Below are 18,341 nucleotides of genomic sequence, written 5' to 3' on the forward strand. Positions count from 1 at the left end.
GTCTTCTCAAAACCATGTCAATGTGTTTTAGGTGTTCTTCCTTTGTCTTGTTGAAAATTAATATGTCATCCAAATATACTATGATGAACTTACCATTGAAGTCTTTGAGCACTTCATTCATAAGTCTCATGAATGTACTAGGAGCATTAGAGAGTCCAAATGGCATTACCTTCCACTCATACAATCCATCATTAGTTTTGAACATTGTCTTCCACTCATCTCCAACCCTTATCCTTATTTGATGGTACCCACTCTTTAAGTCAATCTTGGAGAAATACTTTGCACCTCCCAAGCAATCAAGCAAATCTTCAATTCTTGGCATCGAAAACCTATATTTGATTGTAATCTTATTAATGGCTCTTGAATCAGTGCACAACCTCCATTTTTTTCTCTCTTGGGTGTCAAAACAGCAGGTTCAACACATGGACTTAAACGTTTTGCAATTAAACCAAAATCTAGCAACTCCTTTACTTGTCTAGCAATCTCCTCATTTTGTTGAGGTGTCATCTTGTATGCAGCCTTGTTTGGTAAAGTAGCTCCTTGAATGAAATCAATGCAATGACTAATTTCTCTTATAGGTGGTAAAGACTGGCATACCTTTTGAAATCAAACCTTCATACTTATCCAAAAGTGCTTTCACTTCACTAGGAATTTTCTTCTTTGTTTCAGCCTTCTTCTTGTCATTTTCAATCGATCCTTGTGTTTGTGGTTTAGGTATCAAAAGAAAACATGGCTTAGGTTCATCCTTTATGTCTTGTAAGAACTCCTTCTTATCAACCAACATAATTTTGGCTCCCCTCTCTTTGTTCTCTTCCACTTCTTCATGATCAACAAATGGAATCAATCTAGTCACCTTTCCATCCTTCTTGATGGTGTATACATTAAGTTTTCCATCATGGTGTGTCTGCAAGTCATATTGCCAAGGCCTACCAAACAATAGGTGGCATGCATCCATGTCAACTATATCAAACAAAATTTTGTCCTTATACTTTCCAATCTAAAAATCAACCCATGCTTGCTCATTTACAAGAGTTTGTTGACCCTGTGTTAGCCATGAAACCTTATAGGGAAAAAGATGTGGTACTCTCCTAAGTTTTAACTTCTGAACCATCCCACGAGAAACTAAATTTTTAGTACATTCCGAGTCAATAATGACTTTACATACCTTACCTCTTGATTTGCAAGTAGTCCTAAAGATGGTCTTCCTTTGTGGTGGCTCCATGGTAGTAGGCACCTTTAGAAGTATTCTTCTCATCATCAATTTTTCTCCTTTTTCAAGTACACTATCTAAATCAGCTATCTCCTTCTCTTGGTATTCATCATCTTGTATCAAATGTATTCTTCTTTCACCTTGTGAACTTTTACTAGCTCTATTTGGGCACCTAGATGCATAATGTCCCTCCTTATTGCAATTGAAGCAAGTTATTGGACTTTCTCTTCTACCACCAAATCTGCCTCTTGAATTGTCTCTTCTACCTCTGAAATTACCTCTAAAATTTCCTTCACTTTGACTAGTTTCTTGCTTTATCTCCTTAAGATCTTCATGAATTTGTCCTATTCCTTGGAAGTTTCCTCTTCCCCTTTGGTTTCTTCCTCTTCCTCTACTATTTTGCTTGTCTTTTCTTCAATTTGGCTTCCACCTTCAATGCTAATTGATAACATTTCTAAATTGTATCAGGACACAACAGATCAAGCTCTTCTTGAATGTTCAACCTCAATCCATTGAGGTATCTAGCAACTTTCACACTTTCACATTCACTTTGTTTTGCCCTTAGACTCAATTTTTGGAATTCTTCGGTATATGTTGTAACATCTAGCTCCTTTTGTCTTAAACTTTGTCTCCTCCTATGTAGTTGAATTTCATAATCCTCGCGTAGGTAAGTTTCTCTTATCTTGGCACTCATCCTATCCCATGAACTTATCATGTTCTTACCTGCTTTGACCTTTTCTCCTTCGGCAAAATTCCACCAAGGAAGGGTTGCTCCCTTCAACTTTGACTTGGCAATCTTTACCTTATCTTTCTCTGCTACATTTTCACATTCAAAGTAGTTGTTTAAGGATTCTATCCAATCCACAATAGCATCAACATCCATCTTGCCTGAAAAGATGGATAGGTCACCTTTGGCATCCTTGCCAACTCTTGTGCATTTAAAAGACTCTTAGACTTCTAAAATTTCTAGAATTTCCTAGTTTTAAAAGTAGAACTTTGTATTATGCAATCAATATTAAACTACCATGCATTTCTATTTGTGTAACTACTATAAAACATTTAGATGATCCTAATATTGAATTAAATGAACTAATTACATGCTTATAAGCTAGTTGACAACTTGAACATGATGGCTTATAGGTGTGCCAAATCATGTAAGTGCCTTACAAAATAAACCTTTATTATAACTAAATGCAATTAAAAGACTAGATGACAGGAACACAACCTATCAAACATGAATAACACGATCTATCCTAATGCATGATGGACATATGTACATGTGCAAAATAGAATTAAAAATAAATAATAAATAAATAAAACTCTCCATGTAGGTGCTCCTGCACCATAGAGTCATGACTCTACGGAGACGTGACTCTCCACATTGTTATACATCTTCCAAGCAAGTCATTGGGATAAATATCTATCTACGACATACAAGTCTCAGCGATCTGCTTATTTTTCACTGCAAGTTAAATAGATTCAGTTTCGTTGATCCTCGATTGGTGCAATAAATTGAAGATTAGTATACATCGATTGCCATTCAAAGACAAAGATTTGCATCTCTGTTTCTACAGTCTAAGATAACAAGGATATTTATTATTGTTCAATTCTGATATAATAGTTTTATCTATCAAAGATCCTTAAATTTAACAAATATTGTAGCATTTATTCGTTGTTGTTTGCATTTGATCATCTTTTGCTTGATGAAATATGTTAAAAAAAATGTTATTTGACTTCTTGAATTTGAAATTGATTAACAGTTACTCAATAGCATTTGGAAAGTTTATTCATTATGATGAAAACATTTTGTTAGCATGTACTTTCTTCTTTATGTGATCTTCATTGCTCATACTATTTCAGTTGCTCTCTCACATGCTATCATGCTAATTTGTATGCATATTGTTGATCTTTGAAAAATCATCATCATGATTGCTCCTTTTTCCTTGTTGCACTATCAAATCATTGTTAGATTGTTTGCATTTTAAATGTGTTTTTAAAACTTTATTGTTTGTTTCTTTTTTATGAGTGTAATTGTTGACCCAAACAATTGTTGTTATGATATTTTCCCCCTTGTGTTCATTGTTATGTACCTCTTTCCTTACAAATGTATGTTATTCTAAATGCTGAAAATCCTTGAGGGACCATTATTTGCTCATGTATTGGCTTGTATTGCATAAAATTTTATATGACATCTTGAAAATCCACTTGAATAATGTTCTCATCTTTCATGTTGTAACTTTACTCACTGAGAGTTTACTTATCTGGGACTTATAATGGTTGTTTTTAGGAAACTAGATAAGCATATGAATTTTGATTGCATTTAATCATGCTCAAGATCATTGCATTTCCTAATGATTCACATATCAAAAACTCCTTATTTGAAATGCTTTCAGGTTCAAATTCTTTCACTATATTGCACACGTTGCATTCACACTCACCTTGTTACTAATGTAGCTAGCATCATCATGTTCACCACTATCATCCTTGATGTTTTCATTATTTCTTATATGTTGTTCACTTAAATAAATGTGTGCTCCACAAAAAAAATCTCCTCTTCTTTAATTGTAACTGATAATCCCCTTTTAAAACCTTTACTGAAACTTTTTCCTTACCTAATTATCCTAATGTCAGATCCACATCAGCATCTGCCACATTGCTATTGCAATTAAAAAATCACTTTTTCTAGTTAAACACTTCACACATGCTTTCATGATGAAGTGGGTGCTGATATGGTTCTGACATTAGGAATCTTTTCCTTTTTAAGCATGAATCTTGATTTTAGTTTTATTATGTTTGTTGTCATCATTCTTGTAACCTCAAAGCAACACTTGATCACTTGTTTCTTCTTATGTTTCTATCCATTGAATTATAAGTTTCAACCATGAGAATGTTGTCCCTGAAACAAATTTTCAAGTTACTTTGTCTGTGATCTGTATTTAGATATAATAAAAGGTTTCATGTGATGAGTTAACGTGTCCTTTTAATATTATATGTATTTCTTTCTTTACGTCTGATATTTGTCAATCAATAACATGTTAGGCTCGAAGCCTTGTGTGAGCCACATTTACACCCATGTGTCATTGATTTTCTTTGTTGCACATGACACAAATTGGTCAGAAAGATAAAACAATTTTTCAAATTTGGATAATATGGATGCTTGTATGAGGTGAAATGATGATAGGTTAGTCATTGCTTAGATCACTTGGATCTAACTCTATTTTTCTTATCCTTATAGGATCTTGCACTTGGAGAGCAACAAAGCAAGAAAAGCCAGAGCATGCATGGTCAAAGCAACAAGAAGTTTGGTAGTCATTCAAGCAATGGTTGGCCCCTATGACTCTTATGCCTCATTTTTCTATATTCACACGTGTATTCATATTATAAATTCAAACAATAAATTTATTTTCCTTACCTAGTTTTACGGCTTGTGTGAAGCACTCTGAATACTTTGATGAATAAGATTTATATTTTCAAAAAAGATATTTGATAGTGTATCAATTTATATCATGTTGTTTCTTTTTTCTTCATAAAATATAATATTTGTGTATGACTAGGATCAAAGTAAAAGTTTTCATATTATGGCATAGGACACCTTATCATATTTTAAAATGACTACCCTTTAGCAAGTATGGCTCCACCTAATTTAAGCCTGTAGGTGAAACTGATAACATAAAATTAGGCATCACACTTGAACTCACTAGAGTACTATATGTACCAGGGATAAAGAGGAATTTAGTTTCAATTTGGGCACTTGAGGACAAAGGACAAAATTTGGAATTACTTTTATGGAGAGAAAAGTCATAGCCTAGCCCAAGAACTCATACATTAAAAATGCTTATATAATTGGAACAAGGCATTGATGCCTCTACAAACGGTGCACATCTCCACCTTAGACATTAATTCTTGAATCTACCAAAGAAAATGAGATTTGACACAAGAGATTAGAACATTTCCACTTTTAAGGGTTACCTTCTTTAGAGAAAATGGTAACAGGATTACCTAAACTTAAACCTTAATCATCAAGGAACTTGCAAAGGTTGTGCTTTAAGGAAGACTATCAAAAACACCTTTCACAATAGTTAAAGCAAATCAAAAAAATGTACAAGAACTTACTCATTCTGATTTATGTGGACCAATGTCAATCCCCTCCTTAGGAGGATTCCTATATTACATTAACTTTGTTGATGAATACTCTAGAAAACCATGGATATATTTTGTAAAATGCAAAGACTTACAAAGGTTGTGCTTTAAGGAAGACTATAAAAAACACCTTTCACAATAGTTAAAGCAAATCAAAAAAATGTACAAGAACTTATTCATTCTGATTTATGTGGACCAATGCCAATCTCCTCTTTAGGAGGATTCCTATATTACATTAACTTTGTTGATGAATACTCTAGAAAGCCATGGATATATTTTCTAAAATGCAAAGAGTTTGACAAGATACTTATAAAATTTAAGGAATTTTAAGCACTAGTAGAAAACATATAGAGAAGGAAGATCAAACTTCTAAGAATAGATAATGGGAGATAAGATAAGATAAGATAAAATTATTAATGTCCACGAAAAACCAAAATGGTTTATGGGACTGAGCATACAAACAGAAGAGCTAGCCAAGCAAAGCACCAAAATGAAACAAAACAACAAGAAGAAAGAAAGACAAGGTAAGGACTAAAGGTCCTTCAATGTCACAAAGAAATCTGTAATAGAGAGGTACATCTGTGGACAATCCATAGTCTTCGGATGCCGTGAAGAACCCCTATAGGACTGATGCTGCTTGTAGAGACTGGTACAATGTCTGACAGATCTGGAATGTGGAGTAGTGGAAGGCCTTTTCAAACCCCGTGGAGGAGACAAGGGAGAGAAAAAGGTGGTAATGAGCTAATCAAAAGTCCGTCTTTGATGAAAGGACTGTAGGGTATTCTCTCGAAGATGGGTGGCCTCCTAAAGATAAAGTGTTAAACATCGCTGATCAATATAACTGAAGAACATCGAGAGAGAATAACATTCTCTGAAAAGGCAATAGAATCTCCCTCTGATCTCATAGTAATGAGGACAACGAAATATGAAGTGAGTCTCGGTCTCAACCTCCATCAGAGTGCATAACTGGCATAATCAATCAGCCTAATCCATATGGTGATCAGTTTGAGCCCTGAGATGATGAGAACCAACTCTAAAAGAGCCCAAAGAGAACCGTAATGCATGATTCCAACGCCGGTAAAGATAGGGAGGGCGAACAATACCATCCTGAATAACAAGAAAATGCTCAGCATAGAAGGCCATCTTAGGTCGCAAACCACCCAGGGGATGACACCAAGTAGTGGTAATATACTGCCTATAGATATCCTGTCTGACATGCTCATTCAACTCCTGACGAGAGGGAAGAAGATGAGCCGGGGCATCCAGTCAAAACTGATAGGGAGGAAGATGATCAATCTCAATCCCGATCGAACCCAACAAAGAGGTGGCCTGAGCGTACCAGCATTTTGATCTAGCAGAAGTGTCAGATCTCATAATCTCCACCGAAGAACAATATGCCAAAAAAGAGTATCTATTTCGGTCAGCAACTATCTCCATAAAACCACGAAGCCGATGAAAAAACCAAATCAAGTAAAAAATAATAGCAAGTTTGAGAGGATAAGCACCAAACTCCGCTAAAACAATGTTGTGAGGGGTGAATTTGTGACACCTAATGATACGACGCAACAACAGTGTCTAGACCCGCTCAATAGAAGCCCAATCAAAAGCAATAAGAGAGGGTCCCCAAACCACATAACCGTAGAGGACTGTCAGACGAACCAAGGAGTCAAAAAGGGACAACTTGGACGAAATATTCTGAAAATATGCTTGAAGCATTGTCTCTCCAGCAAGGGCAGGGAGCCCATACCCTTACTGACTCGGGACTAAATAGCAGGTCTCAAACTGAAACATGGTCCTAAGAACTTCACACCAAGATACATGTACGAGGGAGTAATCTCAACCTCCTTCCCCTGGAAAAAGAAATGGAGATGAGAGGTCTTTAAACAGTTAAAGACCATAACCCGTGTCTTAGATAAATTGACCACAAGCTATCTCTGAGTACAGAAAGAAGCAAGAGTATCAAGGAGTCTCTGTAAGCTATCGGGAGAAGAGGCCAAGAGAACAACATCATCAACAAAGAGGAGAATAGAGATCAGAACCTGATGTAAATAACATCCATCTCCTGGTTGAGAGGATTTCATAAGGAAATCCTCTAACTCATCAATATACAAGCCAAACAATGTAGGGGAGAGAGGACAACCCTGCTTCACGCCAATGGTGCTCTGAATCGGATCAAAAAAGCCCTCCGGAGTTCTGAGCCTACCAGTAACCTTCTCATAAAGTCTCAAAATAGCAGTCTGTAACATATCTGAAATCCCAATCTCCTGAAGCCGTTGAAATAAAGCCAACCTAGGAACAGAATCAAAAGCCTTACGGAAGTCCACAAAACAACAATAAACCTTTTGAGAGCAGTGTCTAGCCTCCTCAATGATAGCCCGTAGTGTAAAAACATGATCCATAGTTTGGTAGTTTGCCTGAAAGCCAGCCTGAACTCTCACCCTACATCTCTGTCTATCAAGCTCACTGGATAACATGGTGTTCAGAGTAGTGGCATAAAGTTTGGCAAAAGTATGACCAATCATATTAGTTATGTAATTTCCTGGATCAGAAACAGGCCCAGACTTGTGAATAGGGTAAATAACATGTCTAGACCAAGAATTAGTAAACCCAGTGCAAACCACTCTATTAAAGAGTGTAGGAAGGTAAGATCCAAGAACTAAAGCGCCAAGTTTGAAAAGTTCTGCCTGAAAACCTTCTTCATCAACTGCTCTGCTGCATCTCAAAGATCTGATGGCCTCCATAATGCTAGAATAGGTGAACAAATGGCAGTGGGGAGGTGGAGTGGAGTAGAGAGGAGGTTGCCCAGGAATGTCATAAAGTGTCATGATATGGGAGGTCAGAGAACGATAGTCGAGAGTGGAGGATGGGGGGGAGCAACGAGGGAAAAGGGTACGCCAGAAGATCTGGGGATTCTGGACAAGCGTGGAACAAAGGGTTCTACACTGAAAAGAGGCAAAGGAATGTTTCTTATGATGAAAAAAATGCAGATAAGAAATGCGCAGATGGGTAAAGGCAGGAGACTGAGCCTCAAAGGTGACACGAACAGAGCGATGGCAAGCTTTGCAGTCAGCATCAAACCATTTATTCATAGGACAGGTATTCTGACGGTTAGTTGTGAGAGAGAGAGGGGAACGATGGGGAATAGAAAGGAGAGCAGAATCCCATATGGCAGAGGCAAGCGAATCAAACATGTCTGAGGCAACCAACGAGTCATCAAAACTAGCGGGTGACAAAAGACACTTAAGGTGATAAGTAAAGAGCTCACCATCACTCTCAGGGTAATGGAAGCGAGTAGGAAGGGAGACGGTACTAGTCAGGCAGACCAAGGGCGGGGAAGGATGGGGTGAAATGAAAATAGAAATGCTAAGAAGAGCATGATCGGCTAGTGAAAGACGTGAAATGGTGAAACTGTGAATGGAAGAAATGAAAGGAGAGGAAATGACATAGTCAACAACACTCGCACCACCACAGTGTGGCCAACAGGTAAAGAGGTCTGATCCAGGAAGGAAGGATAAACCATTTAGAATCAACAACCCAGAAGACTCATAAAGTTGGAGGAGGTCGCGACCATAAACAGAGAACGGCCCAAGAACATCCTCTGAAGTGTGCTGCAGGCCCATAGTAGTCAGATCTAACTCAGAAATGCAGTTTGAATCAGAGCCACGATCATGTAAAGGGATCTGACGATCCTTGGTACGAGCATTGAAATCACCAAGAATAACAATATCTCCTAAAGCCTCAAACTGTGAAACTCTCCTGAAGGTCAAAATAGGGATCGCCATCCTCCAGGTCATGAATAGCATATGGAGAAGAGGTCGGAGGAAAATAACAAACAGCAATAAAAATATCTCTCTGTCTATATTTTCACCAACCAATCCGAACCCACATAAATCTAGCAAAGGCATCAGAGTGAACAACTGACGTAACCCTAAAAATATCATCTCGAACCAAACAAGCAACACCCCCAAACCCACGGACCCCACCAAACGTCCGAACCTCATCCCTACACACTGACAACCACTGATAACCATGATAACCTAGAAGAGGACACATAGGGCTCTCGTGAGTCTCAGTAACGGCCAAGATATCTGAAGACCCTACCACATCCTGAAAAACACCAAGTAATGACCACAAAGAGCCATTACTATTCCAACAGTTGACAAGAAGAGAAGAAGATGTCTTCTTGTCAGACTGCTATCGGAATTGTCATGCTGATTTGGAGGTTGTCCTCTCTACCCAACCAGCAGGAGGAGAATAACGGACCACTGCCTTAAGATTCCGAATAACAGCCCATTTTCCAACATGTCTAGCCTCTGCCACAATACCCCGAGCCTGTTTAAGTTCTGCAACTTGTACCTTAGTAAGATCTTCATCCAGATAAATTTTTGGTAGGAGAGAGAACAACTTTCTCTTCGCTCTAAGGGCACGAAGCCTATCCGGAAAAGAGAAGAATCTGATAAAAAGGATGTCCCCCGTACCAAACCAACATCTATCCAAGGTGATGTCCAAGATGCCAAGTTGCTCAGAGAGAAAGGCATGCCCAGCAGCAGCAGGGTCAGAAGTGGGTGAAAGACCCTGAACGCGCAAGTTGAGCTCACGTGCCCGCCGCACTCTCTCGTCATCAATCTTACCTTGAACAATCTTGTCTATGCTCAGTCTCGAAGTAGTAGTATCAGTATTGATACAAAGTGAAGCCCATGATTTCACCTTTTGTTCCGTTTCCGCAACCATTTTGGTATGTTGATCCTTGATTTTATCCAATACAACAAGTTGTTCTATAACTGCCTCAATATTGGATTTCAGCATTGTTGTTTTGGAGATGAAGGTATTTGCAAAATGTTTGATATTCGATTCAATTGACTGTTTGAGATTTGTGAGTTCTGCCATCAGGTTCCCAATCTGATCCCTCAATATGATGTTGTCGGCTTCTAACTTGACCACCTTGTCACAAAGCTTAAGAGAGAGCGAAGATTTGTCAACAGCAATGTCCGTTAGAGCTGCATTGTCACTCTCTATTTTTTTCATGCAATCAAGTAGCTGTTGGATAGAATATATATCAAATTTTTTATTCAATTTACGTAAAATTTTTGGGATTAACAGGGAGTTATCAATTCCTTATAATCCCCAACAAAACGAGGTTGCAGAAAGGAAGAACAAAACTATTGTTGAAGCTGCTAAAGCAATGATGCACAATCAAAACTTAGAAACTCGCCTTTGGGTTGAATCTTCCATTACTGTTGGATACATCCAAAATAGATGCCCTTGAACTCATCTTGAAAATAGAACTCCTAAAGAAACTCTCTATAAAGAAACCTAATATCAGTCACTTGGAATATATGAGTGTCGTGTTAACATTCATATCCCTAAAGAGAAGAGAACTAAACTAGAGCCTTATGGGAAAAGAGGAATCCTTGTTGGATATAGTGAAACATCTAAAGCCTATCAGAGATACATCCGTGGACAAAGACACATTGAACTGACTCAAGATGTAATATTTGATGAAGACGCCACATTTAAAATATCCAAGGATGAAAATGATGAAGATCCTCAAAAGGATTCATCCACCAAGAATCAGAGAGAAACAAATAGAAGACAATAACTCCCTAGAACCTATGTATACAACATATGGACTTATGGACCTAGCGAAAATAAGAAAATGTCTTTATGGGCCAGAAAGATGATTGAAGAACCAGAAAAATAAAAGATGTTGCTTCAACCTAGGATCAGTAATGATATCTTGGTTCAATAGAAAATAATCATCAATAACACAAAGTGCCACTGAAGCATAATTTATTGCAACCTCCATGGGAGCAATGAAAGTTGTCTAGTTAAGAAAACTTTTGGTTGGACTATTTGGAAAACCACTAGAACCTACCATTATTCATTGTGACAATTAGAGTTGTATCAAAATTTTCCTGAATCTTGTGTTTCATAACAGATCAAAACATATTGAGGCAAATCACTATATTTGGGACATGGTTGAGAAGAATGTGATTGTCTTGAAGTATATAATCATAGAAATTCAAATTACAGACATCCCTAGCAAACCTCTAGCAAAAATGAAGGTGAAACACTTCCGAAGCAACTAGGTATGGCTAGAATTACTGAGAATGAGTCTCAAGAAATCAATTATTGTACTATTGTTTATTTAGTATGAATGTTATGCCTTTACTATTTAGGCCCTATGTGCATCATGGGGAGGTGACAACTTTCAAATGATTATCACTTGCAATTGTAGAAGTTATTAAAAGGTGATGATCTTACAATAACTGAACTTTAAATTGTGATGGGTATCTTATGATATCTAAGCATATCATGATATATTATTTCTTTTAAATCAATCAACTAAGAGATAGATATCACCACATAGATGTCTATGAGGTGCAATGCATAGATGTCATAGCAGATTAACATCCTTAAACAAACCATGAATAAAATGTTCCTATGGTAAGTATCTTGAGGATACATGGGCACATACCTCATGGACATTTTGAGTGCTTAGTGATAATCATGCAACTTGATGTTTAGGAGGCCATTACTCCGAGTACTTGGTGAATATCATACGACTTGATATTCAAGAGACCATTACTCTTGATATCGTGAGATGGTATGTAAGTGATGGATATCTTTTGATCAAAGATATCCTTAAAACTTGTCATTACTAATATTATATTGAGATAATTTATATTCCTTTGTTATTATTATGCAATATTAAAAATTTAATATAATATTACACACATACATATATGTGTGTAACCATTGTTGTCAATATATAAATTGAATTTCACTTGATATGACCGATGGCATAATAATAACATTATTTATTGACAAACCTGTCAACCAATCAAATTGATGGTATTAAACTTGAATGATCCTAGACATGAATTCACGACCACATACATATGTGGCAAATATGTTGTGTCAAACATATCAATCGAACAAATATCATACCACAAACTTCTTTGTTATGTACACAGATTATTGCACGAAGAATATAGAATAAGTTTCATCACAAATAATAATATTATAATGTTCATAAGACATAGAATAAGTTTCCCCAGAAATAACAACATTATATTGTTTAATAGATCAGATAAGATAAGATAATTTTATTAATGTCCAACAAAAGACTCTAAATAAGAGGCACAATATTTACATAAAAGAACTCTAAATACTGAACAAATATTTACATATATAGTTTCAAATTAAATATAATAAACTCAATAAAAACATATCCAAAATATACTTAAGCCGAATTTCAACACCAAATATTTTCAACACTTAACACATGAATTAAAAGTGAGTCTCCAATACCATTAACTTCATTCAAAGATCAAGTTTCAACTTCAAATTCACCACCAAAATATTTTAGCATACCACAGCTAAGTATTTTAGAAAGTTCAAAAAGTGAAAGATCGGAACCCTTTATTCATCACAAGACTGACTATATATAGTCTACTACAAATATTAACCAAAGTTTAATAGTCTTTCAAGATTTCATAACCCAAGTTGCATGAACGAGAAAATAAAATTATATATTTGAGAAATATAAGAAAGAAATTATCCCACCCACCTAACTACTTAAATCTAAAATTACCCAATTATTTATTTGTGCAATATGAAGCTAGCCACTTTCAACTGGTGCTCTCAGTTTTTTTGGGCTAAGGTGTTGGGTTTGGGTAGGTTTACATGCCCTTCCACTCCTTGTACGATTCAATGAACTCTTGTATAGCTTGGAAGTTTGGGATGTTTAAGTTCCATGTATAGCTTGGAACTCTGAAGTAAGAGAACAAAGAAAACTTAGTATACTACCATAAATGGTTATCATCTGAATTGCTTCTTCACATAGCTTCTTATGAGGAATCTTAGCTAGCTCATGAATTAACTTCCCAAAGAAAGTGTCATTTACTCTTTTGTAATATTGACCACACTTGGTCTTCTAAGAAAGGCAATACTCATAAATCTTAATCCCTACCATATAGGGCTGATGGGGTAACCCATTCCATTCTCTAGTATAGGCCAAACAATAAAACAAATATGAGGACATGACAAACCCTCTTCTCTCAAACCCATCATTATGAAGTTTTAGATTAAGGTAAAAGCAGGTTTTGAAGGGGTCCCGAAACCCTTTACAACAAATAGAAAGATAAACCATTAAGCACACCCAAGCTTTAAGAGGACCTGAAACCAGCAAAACAACTAAACCAGGTTTTACAGGAACCTGAGACCAATAGATGTGACCAGAAAAATCAACCATAAGAACACTGGAATCTGGAAAGTCAACAGAATGGAACAAAGCAACCTGGCAAACCTCCCAAACCAGTTTCCAGCAAACCAGAAACTCGGCCAGTTCACCATCACTAAAAAACTAGTCAGCTTAAGGGAGCATAAGATTTTCCTTTTGATTTGAAGTTGTCCTTATGCGACCAAAGGATCATATCTAAAGGGGGAGCAGAAGACTTAGTCTTCTTCTTTTTAACCGCAATCCAACCATCCTCAAACTTTGTTGCCTCAGCAACCCAATCCTCAGAAGATAAAGACCCAAGGAATCCAAGGGACACAAAAGCTGCATCAAACTCCCTGAGAGAATCAAACTCCTTAGGAGGATCATCCGAAGCAGGGGAACAGACCAAAGCATCATTATGAAGTTGATCATGCATTCGCTCATCAATTCTTTCACCCCAATACTCAAAAATCTTAATCCCTACCACATAGGGCTCATGAGGTAACCCATTCCATTCTCTAGTATAGGCCAAACAATAAAACAAATATGAGGACATGACAAACCCTCTTCTCTCAAACCCGTCATTATGAAGTCGATCATGCATTCGCTCATCAATTCTTTCACCCCAATCAAAAAACTTGATTCCTTGCAAGACTATTTGGATGAAGTATATAAAGTCCTCAAAATGGTAAGAATGATTTGAGCCCTTTACTCTGGGAAGTAACACCACCAAGCCTCGTATATGCGGTCGCATGTGCTCTCTAGTTATAGGTTTGGGTAATCTTGAATCCCCCTTTTGGAACTTAAGAGACTAATTCCTCACTATTACACTCCTATAAATATTCTTCTTTAGGGAACAAAGACCAACTTGTGGAAATAGTAAACTCGTAGTAAACTTCTCTCATAGGAATTCCTAACGCTGCTATAATGGTTTTCTTCTAGATCGTATGTTTTTATACATTCCCTTACAAATTCAAGGCAAATGAAAGTGGGCAGGAAGTCAATGGCAGTGGGCAGGGAGGCAATGGCCCCTGTAGCTCTGTTTCTCACAATAAAATCTATAATTGAGTTGGGCTAGAGGTTTTTGGCTCTCCTAACAATGCCATCTCAATCATATTGTACCCAAGTTGTATCTCTGTGTTTGGAACTACAGACCAAGTTGGACGCATTTTCAAAATTTTGGGAAGCGGTCCTCGTTGTAAATACCACCCTCTACTAACTTCTCATGAAAAATCTAGTTGAAACCACACAAACTTTTTCAAATAGGAGCAATCTTGAAAATGCTTACCTTCACAATTGAAAAAATTTTGCACCTCCCTCTCTGAGAAACCAATTACCTCTGTACACCTAGCTCCTATAAATGAACACAAAAAATAGTAACAAAATCTTTCGTGCCATCTAATTAATAGCATGTGTCATCATTAGGGTGCATTAATGATAATGTACATGTCTACGTGTGGATCATCTTTTCATAATTACCTTTTCATTTCACACAAGCTTGCCAAGTAGTTCAATATTAAACATAATTTTAACTGATATTCAATCATTGTCAGCCACCAATCATTAAATGTTCACTTATGTCTCCCCTCTGAATATATGAGTACGCTTGATGCACCCCTGGAACCATTTGAACCATTTTAATGGGTTCAAGAGATTTCAACAATTTAGTGCGCGTACATCAAAGGGGAACATAAATCATCGACTATCAAAGACTTGGGCGAAGTAACTTTACTCTTGGTTGAACTCCATCGGCTTGAATCTGTTGAACTACTAAACCTTTTGAACTGGTTCAAGCGGCCTCATAGGCCACTAGCACAATTTGATGACATTGACCCAAGACACACTAACCAAGACCTTCAACTAACTGAACCAATTGAACTCGTTCAAGGAGTTCAAAAGGTTCATTGACCCAATGCTTAAGTACATAAATTTACAAATTTATTTCAAGATAGAGCGACACAAAATGAGGTCAAGGATAAACTTTTATTTGAACCAGGGAACTCACAAAATTTTGAAAATTTTTGGGAGGATATTAACTACACTCTAAATTGATCTCCCTTGGATGTCTTCCGCAAATGAACCCATCTCCTCCTTTATAGCTTTCATGTGAAAGAGAGTCACAACTCTTCATCATATCTACATCATTTCAATGATCACAACCTTCCATAATTACCACCATTTGAAAGAGTCGCAACTCTTCAACATTTTTACCCTTTGAGAGACTCGCAACCCTTCAAAATCATAACCCTTAATTATTTTTGGGGTAAAGTCACAACTCTTCATCATTGTTGCCTTTTGAAAGAGTCCTTACCTTATTTTCTTCTCATTCATTTCTTCTATTTATCCATTTTTAATTTCATTGTTGCTCTCTTCTTCCTTCCTCCATATCCCTCTCAAATGAACTCTCCTCCCTTTTATAATTTTGGATACGCATATCACAACTGTTCATTGAAAATCTCTTAAGCTTTCATTATACTTAATTAGCTTATAATTATATTGTATTATATTATTATTTATTTGTTTATTTTATAGTATAATTTTTTTTTATTTAGTATGAAATCTTATTTCAAACCAGTGTCATTATAGAAGATCTAGGTAGCAATAATGAAGGTTCGATTTGAAAACATAATACGATAAAATTATGAAAAATGGAGTCTGTGTAGTCTCACCATCCTTAGTTTGGGTTTTGGCAACAAAGAATGTGGTTCCTAACGCCCCGATATAACACAAGGAACAAATTTGGGGTGCTACACTTGAAGGTTGAAAGGAAACAACCCTAGTGAGGTACATACATATAACCCCTCCTTTAGGGTCACTGTCCCTCAACTTCACCAAGGGTTTTATCGGAAATCTCCAATCTAATTCAAATATTGTATATGGCGATGGAGCCCTTGGTGGGGTTGACGGGTTTAGGGGATGTGTGGTATACAGAGAGACACGAGGGATGTGCTAAGCTTTAATCGCTCTTCGTATTAGGGTTGAGGAAAATGACGTGGATGATTCTGAATCTCCTAGGCTTCTGCATTCCATGGTGCAGTAGTAATGATCAAACTTATCACAAGAAGTAATGGCAACAACTTGACTACATATATTCATTTTTATGTTGGCTTGGCAGCGCCAATAACGCTATACTAGGCACGCCAAAATAAATTAAAGTATATGATTTATTAGGCGCATACTTCAACACTCCCATAGTCTGCACATTTCCAATGCCGGAGCAACAGCTTCCCTGGAAATATACTAACTTTTTTTTCCAACTTGATGATTTTTAAAATAGTTACATGATACATCCCAATTTCATTTTACATATGTTCAATTAAAATAACTTTATTTCCCAGGCGATATCAATAAACAAGCCATTCAACATCCCTGCAAGCAACTTGAGCTTCTAATTATTTATTATACAAATAAGCCAGATGAGACTGAATTTTATAAACTTAAAACCCCTATGAAAATTATTCTCCCAGGGCGGCAACAATTTCACTCTGCTACTACTTAATCCAAATACAATATGAAGAGCTTGATTAATAGCCTTGTAACAATGCCTCTAAACATGAAAAAATTAAAATAGCAAAATATGAAAATATTCTACAAAAGGGTTGTGTATTTAAATCTTTACAGACTGCCTTGATCCAAATCCAAACCACTTTGCAACTGTCCAGTTTGATTTGGCTTTTACTCCCAATACAGCTGCATTCAAAAGCATAATTGCAATCAGAATCTAGATCTGCTACTCAATGTTTTCTAGCTACAATTCTTGTTCTATTTCTAAAAGGTGTATATGCAGTGGCATTTCTCAGATGAAACCTAAGTAATTGAAGAAAGAGAGTGTACATTAGAATCTAGTTTAGGGCAATCATAACCTACTTCAGAAATCTAGAACTATATAATCTGCCATGAAGGAGCTGGTTTCAAAAAGGATTCAACCAGAAACGTATATGGAATTCCTTTTTCTGTCTGCCATGAAAAGTTTATCTATTGATTATTGGAGAACTCCAAATTAACTGTTCATAAATCAAAATACACTTGGTGCTCGTGATCAATATTGCTAGCTAATGTTCAAATTTTATCAGTATGCAATGGAACATGCTGACAGGCATGGTGATGTGTGAGGAAAAATGTCTCTTACATCAGATTGACTGCATGATAGTAGTGTAATTCTATAAATATATAATTTGTTGTATTGAGCAACATCGGAGATATAAAAAGCATATAAAAGGGAATCATGGAGTTCTAGACTTGTGTGATCAAGAGAAGAAAAAGACTCGCTGTTGGTGAACTGACACAATTTTCTAATTTGATATATTTAGAGTTATGTATGAACATAAGTATCCTTCCTGTTTTTCCCTGTGCAACCGGCTAGATTAACATCAAATAGAATTGAATACATTTTTGCATGTCCTTGAGCTCTTCGTATTTGCCTCTATTTCACTTTTAGGATCACAAAGTCATCAGCCATTGATAGAACCTCCCCATAAATTTTTAGCAGTCAATGTACTTCTCGTACCAACTTTTGTCATCTGCAACTGGTTAAATGCAATCTAAGCTTTCTGAAAGCAATGAAGGGGTTTAGTACAAAACTTAGGGAATATGGTGAAATATTCTGCAGTCTTCTGAATTGTGTATCCAATTCTCTCAAGCCCTAAGACATTTTTAAACATCAAAAAGAAGAAAATACAGAACAAGGGTAATACAACAATTTTGATGTCTAGCTATAAAAATATAAAGAAACAAAGAGAAAAGGGTGAATGGCTGGAGTATGTGGGT

At 36.5% G+C, this 18,341-nt stretch overlaps 1 protein-coding gene across 2 annotated transcripts in view; it reads right to left on the reverse strand.

The window, feature by feature from the left end:
* Positions 1-16,944: 16,944 nt before the first annotated feature.
* LOC149571311 (uncharacterized) overlaps positions 16,945-18,341 on the reverse strand; it is a 56,145-nt gene continuing 54,748 nt past the window's right edge. For both annotated transcript variants that reach the window (XR_016359798.1, XM_089812860.1), the window contains exon 10: positions 16,945-17,264. Coding sequence is in view for 1 of the 2 variants with exons in the window: in XM_089812860.1 (XP_089668986.1) it covers positions 17,182-17,264 (83 nt within the window). In the remaining variant the exon portion in view is untranslated. The remainder of the gene's footprint in view (positions 17,265-18,341) is intronic.

This window comes from Cupressus sempervirens, chromosome 2 (assembly GCF_028749045.1).
Source record: "Cupressus sempervirens isolate cs-2001-9-10 chromosome 2, ASM2874904v1, whole genome shotgun sequence".
Classification (NCBI taxonomy): Eukaryota; Viridiplantae; Streptophyta; class Pinopsida; order Cupressales; family Cupressaceae; genus Cupressus; species Cupressus sempervirens.